Below are 20,221 nucleotides of genomic sequence, written 5' to 3' on the forward strand. Positions count from 1 at the left end.
TTTCCTCTTGAGAATACTCCATAGTTTCTCAGTGGGGTTTAGGTCCGGCGAGTTGGCTGGCCAGTCGAGCACTGTGGCATGGGCAGGGGCCAGGTCCTGCTGGAAGATGAAATCTGCTTCTCCATCTCATTATTTACAAAAAAACAGACCAACAAAACATCGGGGCATATATTATGCTCCTACAATTTTTCATACAGCAAATAAGTCACAGGAAAAACTAAACTATTAGTTTTTATTATTAAGCTACAAAATTGAAAGAAACGTGCAGCACGTCAAAAACGAAACTAAAAACAGTGGGGCAGACGACCACCCCGCACCACCGCCAGCTGTGGTTCGCATTAAGTTTAGTTTTAGAGATTCATATGTTTATAGGTTTTTTTATAGGTTTAGAGATTAATATTTTCTTCTTTTTGTTTGTGAAACAAGGTCAGAGGAAGCTGGTTCTGGTTCGGTTGATTGGACCCGGTGTTACACCATAGTATGTGACCTGCAACAGTGCATGCAACACCGCCCCCTACGGTCACAAAATATGGTGTAACACCGGTTCGCAACGCGCTCCAAACAGTCAGAAAGTTGATTCATTGTCTGTTTCCTTACAGTAGTTGAACCAGAAGATTCATCTTTAGTGAAATATTTCCATACTATTGATGCATTTCTACCTGTTTGTCAAAACTGGGTCTGCTCTGCTCCATCCGTCTGCTTGGAGGAATCCATTTTGTAACCTGCGCCCGGTGCGGATCACGTGATGCGAAACAATGGCCCCCCAACAGCTGTTTGGGGGCCATGGCATGAAAAAGTTTGGGAACCCCTGAACTAAGATATATGCTAAACGAACGCCCAACTAACTGTACACTGAAAGAGCTGAGATATACGCCAGTCACTAATGGTGCAAAACAATACAGTGAACAACGATTGTCATCGGTTCGGTTCAGCTATAATTTACACCCTAATGTGAGCGGAGTTGGGCTCGGAGACGACCCCAAAACCAACATAAACTGGGATTTATTCAGCGCATGCAACAAAAATACAGAAACAAGGCATCAAACCTATAAAAGAAACAAATCTACAGCAGCATGATGCTATTATACTTGATCATTTATTTATTGAAAAAAATGATCCAATATTACATATTTGTGAGTGGCATAAGTATGTGAACCTCTAGGATTATCAGTTAATCTGACGGTGAAATTAGAGTCAGGTGTTTTTAATCAATGTGATGATGGTCAGGTGTGAGTGGACACCCTGTTTGATTTAAAGAACAGGATCTATCAAAGTCTGCTCTTCACAACACGTTTGTGGAAGTGGATCGTGGCACGGCATGGTCATATTTATGCACAAATACAGAACAATCTAAAGGGTTCACAAACTTTCAAGCACCACTGTATGTAAACCATACAGCCCGATCATTGAGAAAACTATGATTTGTAGTTATATTGCTTAAAATTTAAGTTTCCTCAAATGATCGGGTGGCCGTAGATTAATTTATGGTGGCCAAGGCCACCACTGGCCACCCCCTGGCTCCGCCACTGCACCTGGTGGTGGATAAAACTGCTCCCTCTGTTCTCCACATGTAGCTCCTGTCCTATTGAACGTCTCGCACCAGAAACTTTAAAGTTTACTCTCATTCTCTGTTCAATTCCAGTCCAGAAAAACGCTCATCTCAAAAACCACAAACATTAACTATTCCAAACGTTCAGCATTGGGTGACGTCGGCGTGTCGCTTGCTTTAGACGTTTTGGGCCGCTGCCCTTCCTCAGACTAACTCTGAATACAGTCGCCACCTTTGATCTGATGCGTTTTTCTTTTGTTTCTCTGTTTTTTTAATGAACAAAAGTAACTCGTTTGTTTTTCAGTGACAGCCTGCAGATCTTAAAACAGGTGTGTCATGAGAATTAATTGCAGGTATTCAGATATGGTTTGTGTGATGAGGGGCTGTGTCCTTATGAAGACTTTGGGTTTGGCATTCCTTCTGGTGGAGCTGCGTGTTTTTCCATCTGCTAATTGGCACCAATGATTTCTGTCTCATTAAAACGAATCCACTGATTAATGTGATGTTTTATCAACAAAACAAAAAGAGTTCAAGTTTTCAATGTCTGGCACAGTCTCAGCACTCAAAGTATGTATTAAGGATGACTCTCAGCTACTACCACACCACACAATATTTGTAGAATTGTGAGTTTCAAGCATTTTACTAAAGCTGATTAGCTGTAGCGGCCATCTTTAACCGTGTTTGGCCCAATCGGAGCAGTAAATAGCCGATAATCAATTTTTCTTATTTTTTTTCTAACAGCTATGGACGAGTTTACACGGCAGACCCCTACCATGCTGCTCTCGCCCCTGCTGCCTACGGTGTTGGAGCCATGGTGAGTTCATTCAGACGTGAACCAATCATCTCACTGTTTTCGTCCAGTCGGTCTCTGATTGGTCAGATGTTATGAATGATTACGTTCAACTACCAGTGGTTCAGTTTTTGTGTTTTTAAGCAGAAATTTTTGAACAAAGTCGAGTCCCATCTTTTATTTGACAATAAAAACAGGACGTTAAAGCTACAGACTGGATGTGATGCTGGAAGACTGATCATAGGAGGATTTACTGGAGACCTATAGTGTTGTACAGGACCCACCACCTGCCAGTTAGGTGGAGCTGATTCATTTATTCAGAACTGGTTTAACTACGGGACACTAAGCTTCAGTGCATACCATAATTAAACGTGTGCATCATGTTTTAAAATGTCTTCCGTCTGCTGCAATCATCCATTAAAGTGAAGTTCTTAATAATCATTGTCAGTCTGCAGTCAGACATAACCTGACATTAACTGACAAGGTGGAATAAATACAAGTGTTTCTTATTAAAAACCCTCAGAGTTGCAGCACCTTTAAAGTAGTATTCTGTCTTAATGCTCTGTTTGAAATCATCATATTGTATTTCTACATTACTCATGTTGTTTCTCGAGTGCAGTGCCTGCGAGAATCAGAATGTTTTTGTAGAGAGATGGCAAGAAGTCGAGCACAAGTACCATACTTGCTGCCGTACACGTCGCACCACCATATAAGCCGCATCGGTCGAATTATGTCTAATAAAGTGGAAAAAAACATAAATATATCGCTTCGCTGTATACATCACATCTATTATGCGTCACCGCTGACAACCCGGAAACGTGGTGCCGGTGTTGTGCCAAAAATCTATTGGCTGCCAAATGGCGGCTGCGGAAGCGTTCACAGGAGGACTTTAACAAGAGTTTAACAAGATTAACACTTAAAAACATTGATTTGTATGCTCGACATTATAGTAAAGGTGTGTCTCAGTCTGACTTTTCCTTAATAAATGCACTTTGACGGTCAAATCATCTGCATTTCGCCTGGGTGGCGCGGCAAAATGCAGATGATTTGACATTTGCTCCAGGAGTTCCAGAGCGAGATGAAGGTGGCTTTGTATGGCAAGCCAAATGTCTCATTAATAGCCACTTTTACTTACTGTATTAATGAGACTCGTGGCTTTCCATATTTGTCGAGGGCCCTCTAGTTGCTGAAAATGGTAGTGTTCAATATTTTCTATGTCAGAATGAATGAAATCGCCAGATTCCAGCCAAACTTTGGGTTATAAATATGGTAGAAAAAACATATATTAGTCGCTTCGCTGTACAAGTTGCAGGCATGCTAATTTATGCAAAAAGCTACGACTTATACAGCAAAAATCACGGTAGTTTACAGCATCAGGTTGATGTCACCGATGACCTACTCAGTGTCTCTACTGCTGCTTCACATTAACATGTTGCAGTCTATAGATAAATAAAAGCACTACAGAAAACACAAATACTCTCAATGATAAATCTACTTACATCAATTATAAACTGAGCTAAAGAGGTTGTATTAGTGTTACTGTGTTGTATTAATCGACTACTTCGCTGTACTAACTTAAAACTATAGTTCAGATCATTTGAAATTAAGCTCTGTTGAAATGTTATAATCAGTAAATATCTCACCTGTTGTAGATCGCTCTTTGGATAATCTCAGTTTAGAGAAACAAAAGTTTAATTCTGACCCGACGGATGAACCACTGGCTAATTTGGCGCAGCTAAAACCGTGGTAAAATAACTTGTGTTAAAATACCTCACATATCAAATATTTTATAGCAACTCGTGTAAACACTACATTATACATTTAGTCACTTGATTTAATATTTAGCGTTAGTGTTATTTAGCATATAACTCTGCAATCATGTGTAAATAGAGGCAGCAGCAGCTAGCTGTTGCACTTCTGGTGCAGCCTGGGACACTTCCTGCAGGAATATGAGTCATTCTGCTGGAACAAGCGTGTACTGTGGAAATGACTGTGATTTAACTGTTTATAAAACCGTGATAGCAAGTAAAAAAAAGCTTCCCTAACTGAAGTTGTTCTAAGAGCTATCCACAACAGATAAGATACTATTTGTTTATAAAATGTTGAACTTTAACACTTTGACCACACTGTAATCATTTTAAAGTGTTTATCTCGTAAGGAATGTCATTTATTCAGACCTTATTGTGATTCTGAGGATTATTGTCTCAGCATTTACCTTAAAGACTTAATGTGTGTCTGATGCAAATCTAACGCATGTCGTATAAATGTTTAATTTTAAAAGGACGTTCAAAACTCATTTATTTATCCCTCAGTTCTCTGCCTCCTTCAGTTCTGGTCACATAAAGTCAAAGTGAACAGGCCTAATATGTGATTTGTTTTGTATATTTTTGTGATTTATTGAATTAAAGTTGCATTCTGAAATAAATGCAAGTAAATGTTTGTTTTTGTGTCTCTTAGGCCACGCTGTACAGGGGAGGCTACAGTAGATTTGCCCCTTACTAAAGACACTACATTTCCCAGGAGCTCCTCTCTCTCCCATTGAATTATTCAGAAAGAGCTCCCTCTGTCGTCTCGGAGGAGGACTGCACCCCCTTTTTATAAAGCGTGGAAACGACCACAACAAAGATATTTCAGATCCCACCCCAGAGCAGTCCCATGTTATCTTATATAGGCTTCTACAGAAATAGAGGAATGCTGTATTAAAGACTGATGGATGGCCTCTGCATAAAAAAATAACAAGGAAAGAATTTAGACTGAACATGGCCACCTTCCTTATTGCACGGCTGTATTATAGTCTCCCCCTCTTCCCCCCTCGACACTCAGCAGCACAAGATTTGGGGGCGGAGCCCAGATGTTCTTCCAAAGGCTGGACGTGGAAAACTGACGTTTGGACTTTTGAGCGCGCTCCGCGTTTGAGGAAAAACAAGAGGGAAGGTGTCAAAAAAAGAGAACATCCAAGCGGTAAAGAGAAGGAAAGGCGCCTCGACAGAGAGCAGCAGGAAAACTTTTTTTATAGAAAGCGGCTGGATGAGTGAATAAGACGTAAAAGCAGCTCGGTGGATGCAGCGCTGGGCTGCGCTCTGAGGCCGAGCTCGGAGAGACGATGGAGAGCAGGAGGAGGGTCAGAGCTGTTCCTTACCTCAACTTTTCTTAGTATGTGGAAACAGTAAACCTTTAAACCTAAAATTGTTATGATATGCAAAGAAATTAGTTTAGAGAGAAGAAAAAACAAATTATTGTTATTATTATTATTATTACTGTTGTAATTATTCTCATTATTATTATGGAAAAAAAACATTTAGTTTGCCTCAGCAGTCACTGCTGCGGTGGAGTTTCATCCGTCAACCTTTAGGGTTCAAATCATAGATTTTACATCTATAGTACAAACAGTCCACGTATAAAACACGTCATGTTCCTGGTCACACACACACAGCTTCACTGCAGTGTGTGTGTGTGTGTGTGTGTCACCCTAACACTACAGAGAGCGACACTACACGGCAAACATTTCTCGTTTACATGTAAAAAGATGAATCACCTTCAGCCCCGGAGGCTCCGGGTGTTCGCTCGTTCTTTAACGTAAGGAGACACGGTTTGGAGTTCCCTCTCACGCTTCACCTTTTTATAGAGTCCAGCGATGGACGAGTCTTCCTGAAACACTTTGAGACGACGTGGCCGACGGCTGAGCAGGACCGCTCGGCGACTCCTTCTGACGACTTAAATGCAAAACGCATCACTTATCGTGCATATTTCTATTCTTCTTGTATCGATTTCCAAGATGTGGCTTTAATTTTGATGTTTTGTTTTTGTTCCAAAGATTTGTAGAAAGCACATTTTTCTGCCGTTAGAAAAAAAAAAGTATGAATATATATATAAATATATATTATCTGTATTATTATTATTATTATCATCACAATCCTATAACTGTCCTTATTTAGTTTTTTCATTGTCTGCTTTGTTTTTTAATATGTGTGTGTGTGTGTCAGTGCACGTTTTTGTTTCAGGTTACATTGTGGGGACCGAGTGCTCCTTGTTCATTCAAGCTTTATTTATACAGTTTAATCCCATTGAGCCTCTGGGACTCATTTACAAGAGAGACCTTTGACCAGACCAAAGCCAGGTCCCCATAAGGAGAAGTCTCATTGGGGGGAGTTAGGATTACTAGTGTTGCCTAGTACTAGTTATGTTTAGGGAAAGGGTCAGTGTTAGGCTATAGAAAATGAATAGAAGTCAATGTAAAGTCCCCAAAATGTAAGTTTACAAGAACGTGTGTGTGTGTGTTCAGTAAGGTGCAGATTTTAAATTTTTCTTTACATTTTTCATAAAACTGTCTGAGCTGAGACCATCTCTGAGTACCGGTGTTTAAAAAAATTATGCAGTTAAAATCACCTCTTTTTTTTTTCTCGGTAATTTTTAGTGAGTTCAATTTTTATTTTTTTAAATATAAGTATTTTTTGTTGTTTTTGCTTGTCATAGGATCCATCGCCAGCGTGACGTTAAATTATATTCCACAATTTACAAAAACCAGCTGGATTTGTTTTTCTTTCCGTGTGCGTGTGTGTGTGCGTGCATGTTTTTCAGGTGAAAACATTTGAATCGTGGCACTTTGGTTCAGATCAGCTGTGTTCCTCTTTTTTTACTGCCTGTCTTTTTCTTTTTGAAACCATCTCCGTACATTTCAGTGGGTAACTGTCAGCCTGATCCGTGCGGTTGCTCCGGGTTTGTTCGAAGACAACGCAGTAAAACGAAACGTGTTAAACACTCGCAGGACCAAACTCCGGCCTGATACAAAAAACAGTTTTTAAACTCTTTTCGTTGTATTTTTTTTTCCCGTTTTCACTCAAACATTTAGGACAGTTTATTATGATTTTGTTTGTTTTGCTGTTAGTAAAAAATGTTTTCTGGACTAAATTTAAAAAGGAATGAAAGAAAAGGAAGCAGCCAGAGATGTTGGGTTTCCAGCATGTTCTGGTTCCCCAACTGGAAAAGTGATAGAAAAAAAAATAATCAAACAAGTTTTAAAAGAAACGACACAAAGAAGAACTCTTGGAGCCACTGAAGGCATGGACAAACCAGCATGAGTGACAATTACAAAGTTTTAAAAAAAGTTTTGCATGAATCTGTTGTCTTGGGGAGCAGCAGAGCTCAGCTGCTTGTTTTTACCACTAAAAGGAGCACACAGCCGTTTGGCATAAATGGCCTCCTGACAAGATGGCCGCTGCAAAAAATAACATTTGGCAGCTTGTTTGTTCCCGGTCATGGCTTTCTTGCCCCTGTAATATAGAAAACTTTGTGGTCATTCTTTCTGGTTTCTTAATGATCAGTCCCTCCGTCCTGTCTGTATCCCTCTGATCGCCATTCTGTTTGGTTTTTTGTTTTGGTATTGAATGTCGATATAAAACGTTTTATATAAAATGTTTTGTTGTGCTTGAGCTTCCTGTTTTTTGTTTAGTTTTGTCTTAATGCTGGATTTCAGCTTAAAGTGACTGCTAAAATCTGTTAAGTGTTAAAACATCTTACCTGTCGACCTCCATTCAGAGAAATGGTTAATTTTTCACAAGCAGACGGTTAGCATGACTTTAGCTGCTGCGTACTGAAGTGCTAATGCTAGCTGCTGCTGCTACAGAAAACTAAATAATATAAACATTTTGTAATGGAAGTTTCTTTAAGGTTGCAGAAATTCACTTCGATGTGCAACTAAACTAGCTCTTGGCTCGTCCCGCCTGCTGCCCTTATGTCAAAATGACCTCAGAGCTCTCGGTTTTAAAACCATTTAGTGGTAATTTGGTTATTTTTGAAGTGATGGATGTGTCAAATTGTTATCAATATTACCTTATCAGTCGTGACATCAGTTCTGAGAAAAGAGATAGTCTAAATCCAGGCTAGGCTAATAGCTAATGAAACGAGTACTTTTTAAATTTTTTCTCCAGACCTGTTTTATTAGAATACTTCCAGATATTGTATAACAAACACAAAATATTAAATCATCCTTATGGATCACAGTTTATTGGGAATTCATGTATTTAATAAAGTATTTCAGTCTTCAGAACCAAAATGGCGTAAAGTTGCTCGACATGATGGCCCCTCAGGACTTTAGCTGCTATAGTTGTAGCTGCTGTAATTACAACAGCTTTGATAAATCATCATAGATGACCTAAAACTTCTTGTGAATGAGTGTGTACCCCTACATTTCTTGGAGAAGTTTTAAGGTTTATGACAGTGGCTTCCATTCCTGTAACACCATTTATACTGTATTTTTCGGACTAAAAGATTCACACTACAGGAAAAGAAAGCTATAACATAACTCAGCCAGGACCAAAACATCAACATTTTACCAGCTGGTAAAGGAAGATGCACAGTAGTCCTCAACACTTCTTATTACCAGGAAAAGAAAAAAAACCACTACTGAGGGACAGCAACACCTACGAGACCCTGAAGAGGGACCCAACCAACACCTATAAAAAGAAAGTCACAGATTACCTGCAAAAGCTTGAAAAGGAGAAAGCAATCACTTGATCGTTGTATTATAGATTGTACCCAGGGGAAGCCACTCCCTGTCTTTATGGACGTCCAAAAATACACAAAGAAGGAACTCCACTCAGACACATCGTCAGCAGCATGAACTCAGTGACGTAAAATATTGCTAAACATCTGGCTGGTATTTTAGCTCCTCTTGTTGGAAACACACCTCATCACATAAACAACTCCGTTGATTTTGCTAACGAAGCTCAACTTTTGAACCTCACCCCAGGAGAAACCCTTGTATCATGATGTGACTTCTCTTTTCACTTGCATACCCATCTCTGAAGCAGTAGCAGCTTGTCAGAAAACAACTTCTACAAGGACTTAAACAACACCAACTTCACCCCAGACCAGATCTGCACCCTGTTGGATCTCTGCCTCTCCACCACTTATTTCAAGTTCAATGACAGTTTTTACAGACAGAAGCACGGCTGTGCCATGGGAACTCCAGTGTCACCCATTGTTGCCAATCTCTACATGGAGGAAGTGGAACAGAGAGCCCTAAACTCCTATGAGGGAACAACGCCAAGCCATTGGTTCCGATATGTGGATGACACCTGGGTCAAAATCCAAGCCAAGGAAATACAAGTGTTCACCAGACACATTAACTCGGTCGAAAACATCACGTTCATCAGAGAGGATGCAAACGACAACAAGCTGCCTTTTTTGGACTGTTTGGTTCAGATGGAGAGAGAGGACAGCCTCAACATTGAAGTGTACAGAAAACCAACCCACACAGACCAGTATCTTCTGTTTGACTCCCACCATCCACTGGAACACAAACTCTCTGTCATCAGAACTTTACAACATCGTGCCGAATGCGTCCCCACGAAGACAGAAGGGAAGGAAAAGGAACTGAAACACGTTCAAGAAGCTCTTCAAACATGTGGATATACTAACTGGGCTTTTGTCAAGTCAGCGAGGAAATCTACAAAACACACCAATAAACTGAAAAAGGAGAACAACAGATGTAAACATTGTCATCCCTTATGTTGCTGGAGTATCGGAGAAATTCAGAAGGATTTTCGACGAACACAAAATCCCAGTACATTTCAAACCCAGCAGGACTCTCAGACAGATGTTGGTCCAGGACAAAATACCCATACACAGAGTGGTGTGGTTTATGCATTTCAGTGCAATGAGGAATATCCAGATCAGTATATTGGAGAAACCAAACAGTTACTTCACAGATGCATGGCTCAACACAGGAGAGTCAGCTCATCAGGACAAGACTCAGCTGTTCACCTCAAGGATAAGGGACACTCATATGAGGACCAAAATGTGCACATTTCCTACAGAAAAACATGAGGTGTGGAAGAGGTATCACGAGGCAGCTGCTCATGCAGGCTGGAGAACCCTCCGTCCAGGGTACGTCGCTTCTTTTATTGGCTCCGTATGGAAGGTGAGGTGTGTGAATTCCAGCTGGGTTGCGCTGTTTGTAGCCTGCGAAATCAGGAAGGACAGAGAGCCCCATTGCTTCCCATTATAGTGTCATATCCCCTGGAAGTTGTAGCTTTGGACTTTCTTACGTTAGGGAGGCCCACAGACAGATATCAGAATATTCTGGTCATGACAGATCTTTTTACACGTTATGCATGGGCAGTTCCCACAAAAAAAATCAAACCGCTCAGACTGCAGTGCATGCCCTATGGGCTCATGTTATCCAGACATTTGGCTGCCCTGCTAGGTTACACTCAGATAGAGGAGCTAATTTTGAGTCAGTGTTGATGTACCAGTTATGCAGGTGTTATGGCATTACAAAAAGTAAAACCACTCCATATCATCCTGCTGGAAATGGTGGGGTCGAGTGGCTGAATCAGACACTGTTAAACATGCTTCGTTCACTTGAGGCAGAGGGGCAACAAAGGCGGCCAGAATTTCTCCCCGAGCTGTTACAATCATACAATAACACTGTCCATAGTGCCACAGGGTATGCGCCGTCATCCCTGATGTTTGGGAGGCATCTGAGGCAGCCAGTGGGTGTGAACCTTGGTGTTGAACAGGAAACCCCCTTCCAGGACTTGGGAGGGTGGGTTAGGGACCACCATAAAAAGTTATCTTTTGCCTATGAAACAGCTAGGAAGAACATGAGTGCAGCAGCTACTCAAAACAAAAGGGTTTATGACAAGAGAGCACAAGCCCTGCTGTTAGCGTCAGGAGAGACAGGAATAGGCAGGGGCAAGGAAAGCTGCATCCAGGCTGGAGTTCAGGACCACATGTGTTAGAACGTGTTGGTGACACACGCCCGGTGTATAAGGTTGACTTTTTATAACTGTTTATTGTTGTCGCTGTTGTCCATTGTTGTCATCTTTCTTTGTTGAAATCAGGTCTCTCTTGTAAATGAGTCCTCGAGGCTCACTGGGATTTACCTCGGTGCAATGATAATAAAGCTTATTCTGATTCTGATTCTATATTGTGATGAGAAGCTACACAAAGCTACACGCTAACTACAGCCAGCTAACTTCTCCACTTAGCTCTCGAAGAAAACAGTCTTTCACCATTTACACACAATTTTTAACTAAAAAAAAAAACGTAACGGTAAATATCGCTTTTTACTTACCTCCACAGATAACTTTTAGCTTGAGGGGTTCATGCCCTGCACGGCCTGGCTCTGAGGCTCCGGTGGAGAGGACCGGGTAGACCGGCGGAGCTCCATCTAGCTCGCTCTGAATTTTGTCGTTGTCCAGCTAGCACACAAAAAAAATAACAGCACTTCAGCATTAGACCACGTTGTTGTCATTATTGTTTTTTAAATCTTTAAAATAGGTCCAGCCGCTGCTCCGGGTTCCGAGAAATTGCAAATGGCAGATTGGTGTGAAAATTTTCTGAGATCCACTGACTCCTCCCCCTGACCAATCAGTGACCGGCAGTGCACTGACGTCACTTTAGGTCCTACTAGAAATAGAACTGGAATTGCAGAGAAGTAGGTCCCAAAAACCAAGTGGGTTCCACCGCTGGAGGCACTGTGGATAAACCACGGAACCGGCCTGAGCAGGTTAAATATGGCCCTAATAGGACGTGTGGCTTTAATGTGACTCTGATGACATGTGTGTTACAGAATAGCACTGATGGGAGCTCCGCTTCAACTCGATCTTTCTTTGTTCCTGTTGCTTTTGTTCTAACTATTTTTGTGCTCATACTGCACACCCAAGGTACAGGTATGAAGCGACACACTTGCGGAGGACAACTCCACAAGGCAATTGCCATTGTGCCGTCCTGCTATCATGGTTCAGTCCTTCCGGGCTCAGGCTCATGCCTGTCATGGCGGCCGTCTCCATGATACTCCAACTGCCTGCAGAGACAAAACTCTACGGATCCGTTCTAACTGAACCACACCACTAACCTCACTGCTAACTGAACCACATTGCTAACAGTATCATGCTGCTAACTGGACCATGTTGCTTAGATAACTCCACTCACTGCCAACAGAACCACTCTACTAATTTTTGTTACATGCTTTGGTATTTGTTGTTGCTGTTTTTTTGTTGTTGTTTTTGGTGAGTTGAGACGGTTCTTTTTGTCCTGTGCATTTCATTGCATTGTTAACCTTGTGTTGATTTTGCATATAACAAATAAACAAAACCCGAACCTGAAACAAAGAGAGCTGGATGAAGAACTGAGTGAGGCAGCAGCATGCAGCTGGCTCAAAGGAAATCTCGTGCACTCTGTGAACTCAGCTGAACTGATATAAAAACAAGCTGAGGAGGCAGCTCAGGGCAGATTTTTGTGATCTTCAAATGTGTACTTTATGTATATTTATGTAGCCTGTCCTGAAAATTTGACCTTGCAAGTAAATACTGTTTAAAAATCTTCTCCTGCTGTCGAATGTGATTCTTTTTGAATGAATAAGAAGATAAGTGAGAATAACAAAGTCCATGCTCAATAATCCAGGTATACAATCCAACACTTTTCAGTCAGGTCATCTGGACAGTTTCTTTTTTTTTTGTGCCGAAATGTTTCGCCTTCGATCCAGAAGGCTTCATCAGTCAAGGAAACACTCAACAAAACTGATTCCTCCCCCAACAGCTTACTCCAAAGTGGAACAAACCAGTTATGTTGGTGCTAAGATGGTTTCTTTGGTACGCCCCCTCCTCCATTGCTGGCCCTCTTCTTTGTTGACAGTCGTGTCAAACTGGTTGAAAACAACAAAGTCCATGCTCAATAATCCAGGTATACAATCCAACATTTTTCAGTCAGGACATCTGGACAGTTTCTTTTTTTTTTGTGCTGAAACATTTAGCCTTGGATCCGGAAGGCTTCATCAGTCAAGGAAACACACAATACAAAACTCCTCCTCCATTGCCGGCTAGGGTCGGCAATGGAGGAAGAGGGGGCGTACCAAAGGGACCATCTTAGCACCAACAAAACTGGTTTGTTCCACTTTGGAGTAAGCTGTTGGGGGAAGAATCAGTTTTGTGTTGTGTGTTTCCTTGACTGATGAAGCCTTCCGGATCGAAGGCGAAACGTTTCAGCACGAAAAAAGAAACTGTCCAGATGACCTGACTGAAAAGTGTTGGATAAGAGAGAATGTTTTTCTCTAACTCCCCCCCACCCCCCCACCCATGCCCTTTTATATTCCTGTTTTCTTTCTTCAGTCCTCTTACTGTTTCTGTTCTTCTTGCCTAACCGCTTCCTCTGGATAACTTATTTTACTTTACTATTTCACAATATAATACAATACAGTACAGTACAATATCAAAACAACACAATACAGTACAATACAATAGAACACAATACATGCAATGCAAACAATACAGTACCTGATGCAATACAACATATTGTCCCCATCAGGAAATCAGTATTGGACTTGGTTCTGTTCAAATAGCTGCTTTCACAAAACACAAATATTAGACTGGTAAAGTATTCTTACACAACACTTTGCATACATCTTCTGTGCTTGCCTCACATATGAAATTATTTTTGACACCTTATGTGGCAGAAGCATCCCTCTGCCTGTAAGCTGTTTACGACACAGAAAAATAAATGTATTCTGCCACGCAGCTGACGCAGCATCAGTGTTCCAGACTCAACTAAAAATAATGAAAGAAACAAACTCCTCAAACAAAACAAGATACCTGTAGATTACATGGTTTGATTCACTGTTTCTCTAGTTGTTCCTGTTGTTGATTTACTTTTTGTTGGAATAAATTCTGTGAATGAAAATCTGTCTTCACATCAATTTATCAATGTTCAGCCTATTTGAGTCGTAGTTTATTTTCCCTTTCTATCAAATTTAGTTGCGTTTGTGAGTTTAAGTTAGAAGATGCTCACCCAGAGTGTCTGAGGATCACTGAGATGCTCTCACACACACACTGAGGTTGAGATGACGCCTAACACGGGTAGAGGTTGTGCAACTGATGTTGACAAATAACTTGGCCTCAGTGTTAAAAGAAGTAAACTGTTTGCCTTAACTTCACCTGCCTTACATCACTTATCTTTCTGCTAATCTCTCCAAACTGTAGATATATTTAAAACATCAACAGAAGGACCGCCCACACAGAGACTAATCTAAATCAAAAAAATGTATTATTCCCAAAGGAAAATGCCTTATGTTGCAGCCTCACATGTACGCACAAAAACACTAAGAGCAGTGCACATCAAATAGTTAAAGTCAAGATATGCAGAAAACGTAAAAAGGTTGGAACTAAAAACAAGTTAAACGTAGAATAACATAACAATTTTGTAAAAAAAAAAAATGTGTACAGCTTAAACAGACTAAAGAATGATTGCACAGAGGGATTCCAGCCAAGAACTGGCTTACTGTCATAGAATTTACACTTATTTATTAGTTATTGCATGTGCATGCGTAATAATTAATGCACAAAACACTATGCAAAAGGGTAAACAGCCCATAATACAACATATTACCAAGAATTCCCTTGTGCTATGTTACAAGTTAAAAAGACAGATATGATATGGGTGGATGACAGGAGGAGTCATATACGGTATGGTATGGTATGGTATGAAGTTTATTCATTTTAAAAAAGTACAAAACAATTCCATAACAATATATAAAAAGATACAAAAAACTTTAAAATGAAAGGCAGCAGAAAGAAGAAAAAATCTTATTTTATCTGCCCCTTTTTTCAAACAATTATTTCAGACATATTAATTTTCAAGTAACAGAACAAAATGAATAACTATCTAATTTTCTAATTCTAATACAAAACACACATTAAGCTACTTCATATATACTTTTTTAACAATCTAGATTTGATCTTTTTCTTAAAAGTACACATTGACTTGGCATTTTTCACATCACTCTCTAGAACATTCCACAATCCAACTCCTTGGATTGAGGTAGACCTTCCCTTCAGACTAGTTCTGAATTTTGGTTTGACAAATATCTCTATCCCCTTAAGATTATAACAACTTTGTCTTTTAACAAAATTTCTTTGGATATTTAATGGTAATGTGTTATTTTGAGCCCTATACATAACTGATAAAATACTATCATCTACCAAATCATGGAACTTCAATAACTTCAGTTGATAAAATAATGTGCTTGATGGGTGACAGTAATGCTTTCTGGTGATAATTCTTACAGCTCTTTTCTGTAAAATAAAAATAGGTTTTGTAAATGTTTTACACGCTTTCCCCCAAACATCAATGCAATAGATTAAATGTGGAACAATGATTGTGTTATACAACATGTACAGAGCTTTATCATTTAATAATTCCCTGACTTTGTATAGTACTGCAATAGATTTAGATATTTTTGTTCTTACAGAATTTATGTGATTTTTCCATGTTAGCTGTTCATCAATGATTACACCCAAAAATTTAATCTCATTAACTCTACAAATCTCAACACCCTCAATTTTAAATGGATCATCAACAGTTCTCTTTTTGTTACTAAATATCATGTATTTAGTTTTATCTAAATTTAATGATAATTTATTAAGTTTAAACCAAGTTTGTATTTTATCAAATTCTGTCTTCATCAGTTCCAACATCCGTTTTACATCTTTACCCAAACAAAAAAATGTGGTGTCATCTGCAAAAAGGACACATTTGAGGAGTCCTGATACATTCACTAAGTCATTCACATATAAAATAAATAACTTTGGTCCAAGTACAGAGCCTTGAGGAACTCCACAAGTGATATTGCACATGTCAGATCTTACACCATTTATTTGTACAAACTGTTTCCTATCTTTTAAATAGCTAGATACCCAGTGTAATGCTGGTCCTCTTATACCATATTTATTAAATTTTTCAAGGAGAATAGTGTGGTCAATAGTATCGAATGCTTTTTTTAAATCAACAAAAATACTAACACAATACTGTTTTTTATCGACAGCAGTAGTTATTTGTTCTATTATTTCCATGAGAGCCATTGATGTAGAGTTTTTTGCTCTAAACCCATACTGACTGCTACTTAGAATGTTTTGTTTAGTAATAAATTTATCTAATCTGGTCACAAACAGTTTTTCTAGAATTTTTGAGAACTGTGGTAATAAGGATATTGGTCTATAATTATTGAACACACATTTATCACCATTTTTAAAGAGAGGAACTACCTTTGCTACTTTCATATTGTCTGGAAATATTCCTTTTGAAAATGATAAATTACAAATATATGTAAACGGCTCGATAACATAACTCATTATGTCCTTTACAAACAGCATATCCATGTCCACCCAGTCTTTTGATCTCTTATCTGTAAGATTTTTTACAACATTCATTATTTCTTCTTTGTCAGTTCCATTAAGAAAAATACTGTTGTCACAACCTATAACTGAATGTTTCACATTATTGTCTACTTTTGGTATTTTAGCTGCAAGGCTTGATCCAACGTTCACAAAATGATGATTAAATCCATTTACAATTTCATTTTCATCATGGATTTCATCGTCATCTTTCAAAAAATATTGTGAAATACCTGTTTTTGCTTTATGACTTTTCAGAACACTATTTATTACACGCCATGTTGCTTTCATATCACCATTACTTTTATTTAAAAAAATCACTATAATATTCCTTCTTGTGTTTCCTTATAATCGCTACTAATTTATTTTTATACTTCTTATATTTCTCTTCAGCCTCTTGTGTTCTCAATTTCAAGAAACATGTATACAAATAATTCTTTTTTTTACAAGCATTTCTCAACCCTTTCGTCATCCATGGTTGGTCAACAACATTTCTCTTTGTACAATTATTTTGCACACAATTCTTTTCATACAGAGCTCCCAAAATATTCATAAACTCATCATATGATCTGTTCACATCATCAACATACACGTCTTTCCAGCTTTGTTTATGTAAATCATCTTTTAATTTGTCCATTGCTTTTTTTGATGTGTTTATTGTTTTTTCCTTAATTGTGATTTCTTTTGTAATGCTTTGATCATTTTTATAAATCATGAAAACTGGTAAGTGATCACTCAAATCACTCGTTAAAATACCTCCCATCACATCCCCATTTGTTACATTTGTGAAAATATTATCGATTATTGTAGCACTATGAGTTGTAATTCTTGTTGGTTTTGATATTAACGGATAAAGATTTAAACTACACAATGAATTTGTAAATGTACTGATGTTATTTGAATCTGTTTTATTTCCCAGGTCAATATTAAAGTCTCCACAGAAAAAAATGCTTTTATTAAAACTCTTGTCCAATAGTTGTACGATTTTATCAGTGAATATTTCTATATTTGATCCTGGAGATCGATATACACAACTTATTATATTATTATTATATATACGGTCTGATTGTGTGTTTATTTTGTTTGTTTGTGAAAAGCATTGTTTATATATTTGTTTGAAGCATTTGTTTATGAGAATGTCATCTGCTAAATCAGTTTTATACACCTTTAGTTTCACACAGTCGAGTACGAAAAGGTTTTTTTTGACACCATAAGTATACCAATCTAAAACACAGCAAATTTACAAAAAATCATGACGTGTATTTTGTCTGCAGCTTTTCAAATTCTTTGGTCAGTGCATTGTTTAAAAAGCTTTACGGTTTCATTTCTAGTTGTACAGGCAATATAATTTATACTTGTATAATAATAGCAATAATAATAACAAGTTAAATACATTTATACAGTACATTTCATGTCCAATTTTATTTTTTTCTGAGGACAGAAAAACTTTATTTTAAAATGTTATAGTAGAATTACAGACAATTTTGGGAATAATGGGCAACGTAAAAATTCTCTAAAAATATTGATATGACTTCAAACATTACTGTGATTTTATTGCTCTGACATGGGAGCATAACATTCATTTCAGGATTCTGAACATCGATTTACCAAACAAGGTTAAATCAATTACACATAAATAGTTATATGTAACAATGTATTTGCATGGATCTTGATTCAGGAATTCTGGCCAGTTGCAGACCTATATCTAATTTAACATTCATCTAAAGAATTCTTGAGAAAATATTTGCAAATCAATCATGTGAACGTCGGAACAGAAATAATCTGTTTGAGGAGTTTCAGTCAGGGTTTAGAGCTCACCATAGCACAGAAACAGCACAGGTGAAAGTTACTAATGATATTCTCATGGCCTCTGACAATGGACAGGTGTCTACACTGGTCCTGTTAGACCTCAGTGCTGCATTTGATACAGTTGATCACAATATTCTGCAGATACTTGAATATGATTTTGGGATTACAAGAATGGCTCTAAAGTGATTTAAATCCTTTTTATCTGATAGATTCCAATTTGTAAATATACATAATGAATCTTCTTCATAGACCAAAGTTAGTCATGGAGTTCCTCAAGGTTCAGTGCTTGGACCAATACTCTTTTTATATACCGGTATATATGCTTCCATTATGTAAAGTAATTAAACAACATGGGATAAAATTTCATTGTTATGCTGATGATAATTAAATGTGTCCATGAAACCCAGTGAATCCAGTCAGCTACTTAGACAAGCATGTCTTGAAGACATAAAAACCTGGATGACCCTTAAGTTTCTGCTTTTAAACTCAGACAAGACTGAGATTGGGGTTTTTGGACCGGAGCAATAAACTTTTCAGTCTTTCACTTTCTCTGATTGGCGTTCATTTTGCCTCCAGTTCTAATGTAAGTACTGGTAAGTAAATTATTTGGTTCCCTGAGCTATTCCTTAGTTATGCTGCTATAGGCTTAGACTGCTGGAGGACAAATTGGCCATATTTCCTCACTCTACTGCTGTCTTTATTTGCTGTACTGTCTTTCCTCCAATAAAAAGTACACCTGGACCTGCCTTTTTGTACTTACCTGTTTCTCCTTCCTGTCCTTTCAAACCCCAGCTGGTCGAAGCAGATGGCCGCTCATCCTGAGCCTGGTTCTGCTGGAGGTTTATTCTTATTAACAGGGAGGTTTTCCTTTCAACTGTCCCCCTTGTGCTTGCTCAGGATGGGAGACTGTGATGAAGTGAAGATCCAACATGATCTGCTGGCTTCCTTAGATAGAGAACTTTTACTAATTGGCTTTTGTATGTATGTGAATGTTTTCGTTCAGTGCCCTGAGATGACTTCTGCTGTGACTTGGCACTATATAAATAAACTGAACTGAACTGAATGAATGTGTTTGCAGCACTAAAATATTTTTGTCAAAAATGTTTTCTTTTCTGCTGCAGATGAATGTGTGGCATTTGTTTCCATCATGTGGTGAAACTACAAAAGTACAGACCAGCCAGTCTCCATTCTATCTTTCCATTATGTAAAGTTACACATTTAAAGATTTTTTACTTTTATTTTGAAATTATTCCATTCAATGTGTCAAAACATTGTAAAAGGTATGCCAAGTTTCAGAACCCCCCCACCCCCAACCACCACCACACACAGAGGTTTGTCTTGCTATCTTTATGTGGACTTTCCATGTACTTCCATTCATTTTTCATTCATTTCAGATAAATAATGTTAAATTATTATTTTAAAATATGAATGTTTCTGTTAACTTATTTTATATATGAATGTTCCTGTTCAGTGCCCTGAGACTACTTCTGTTGTGACTTGGTGCTAAATAGATAAATTGAATTGAAACTCATTTCTATGGCCTAACCCTGACCCTTACCCTAAAACTAACCCCTAACCCACCAACCACACATCTATCTATCTATCTATCTATCTATCTATCTATCTATCTATCTATCTATCTATCTATCTATCTATCTATCTATCTATCTATCTATCTATCTATCTATCTATCTATCTATCTATCTATCTATCTATCTATCTATCTATCTATCTATCTATCTATCTATCTATCTATCTATCTATCTATCTATCTATCTATCTATCTATCTATCTATCTATCTATCTATCTATCTATCTATCTATCTATCTATCTATCTATCTATCTATCTATCTATCTATCTATCTATCTATCTATCTATCTATCTATCTATCTATCTATCT

The 20,221-nt window shown here is 38.3% G+C and overlaps 1 protein-coding gene across 2 annotated transcripts in view; it reads left to right on the plus strand.

Annotated features, from left to right (window-relative positions):
- The window catches only part of LOC119430789 (RNA binding protein fox-1 homolog 2), a 128,251-nt gene extending 122,077 nt beyond the window's left edge, over positions 1-6,174 (plus strand). For both annotated transcript variants that reach the window (XM_037698263.1, XM_037698265.1), the window contains 2 exons: positions 2,291-2,363; positions 4,797-6,174. In XM_037698263.1, the coding sequence (XP_037554191.1) occupies positions 2,291-2,363; positions 4,797-4,841 (118 nt within the window). In that variant the 3' untranslated portion in view covers positions 4,842-6,174. The remainder of the gene's footprint in view (positions 1-2,290; positions 2,364-4,796) is intronic.
- The last annotated feature ends 14,047 nt before the right edge of the window (positions 6,175-20,221 follow it).

The sequence above is a fragment of the Nematolebias whitei genome, chromosome 3, assembly GCF_014905685.2.
Source record: "Nematolebias whitei isolate Nwh7 chromosome 3, NemWhi1, whole genome shotgun sequence".
NCBI lineage: Eukaryota > Metazoa > Chordata > Actinopteri > Cyprinodontiformes > Rivulidae > Nematolebias > Nematolebias whitei.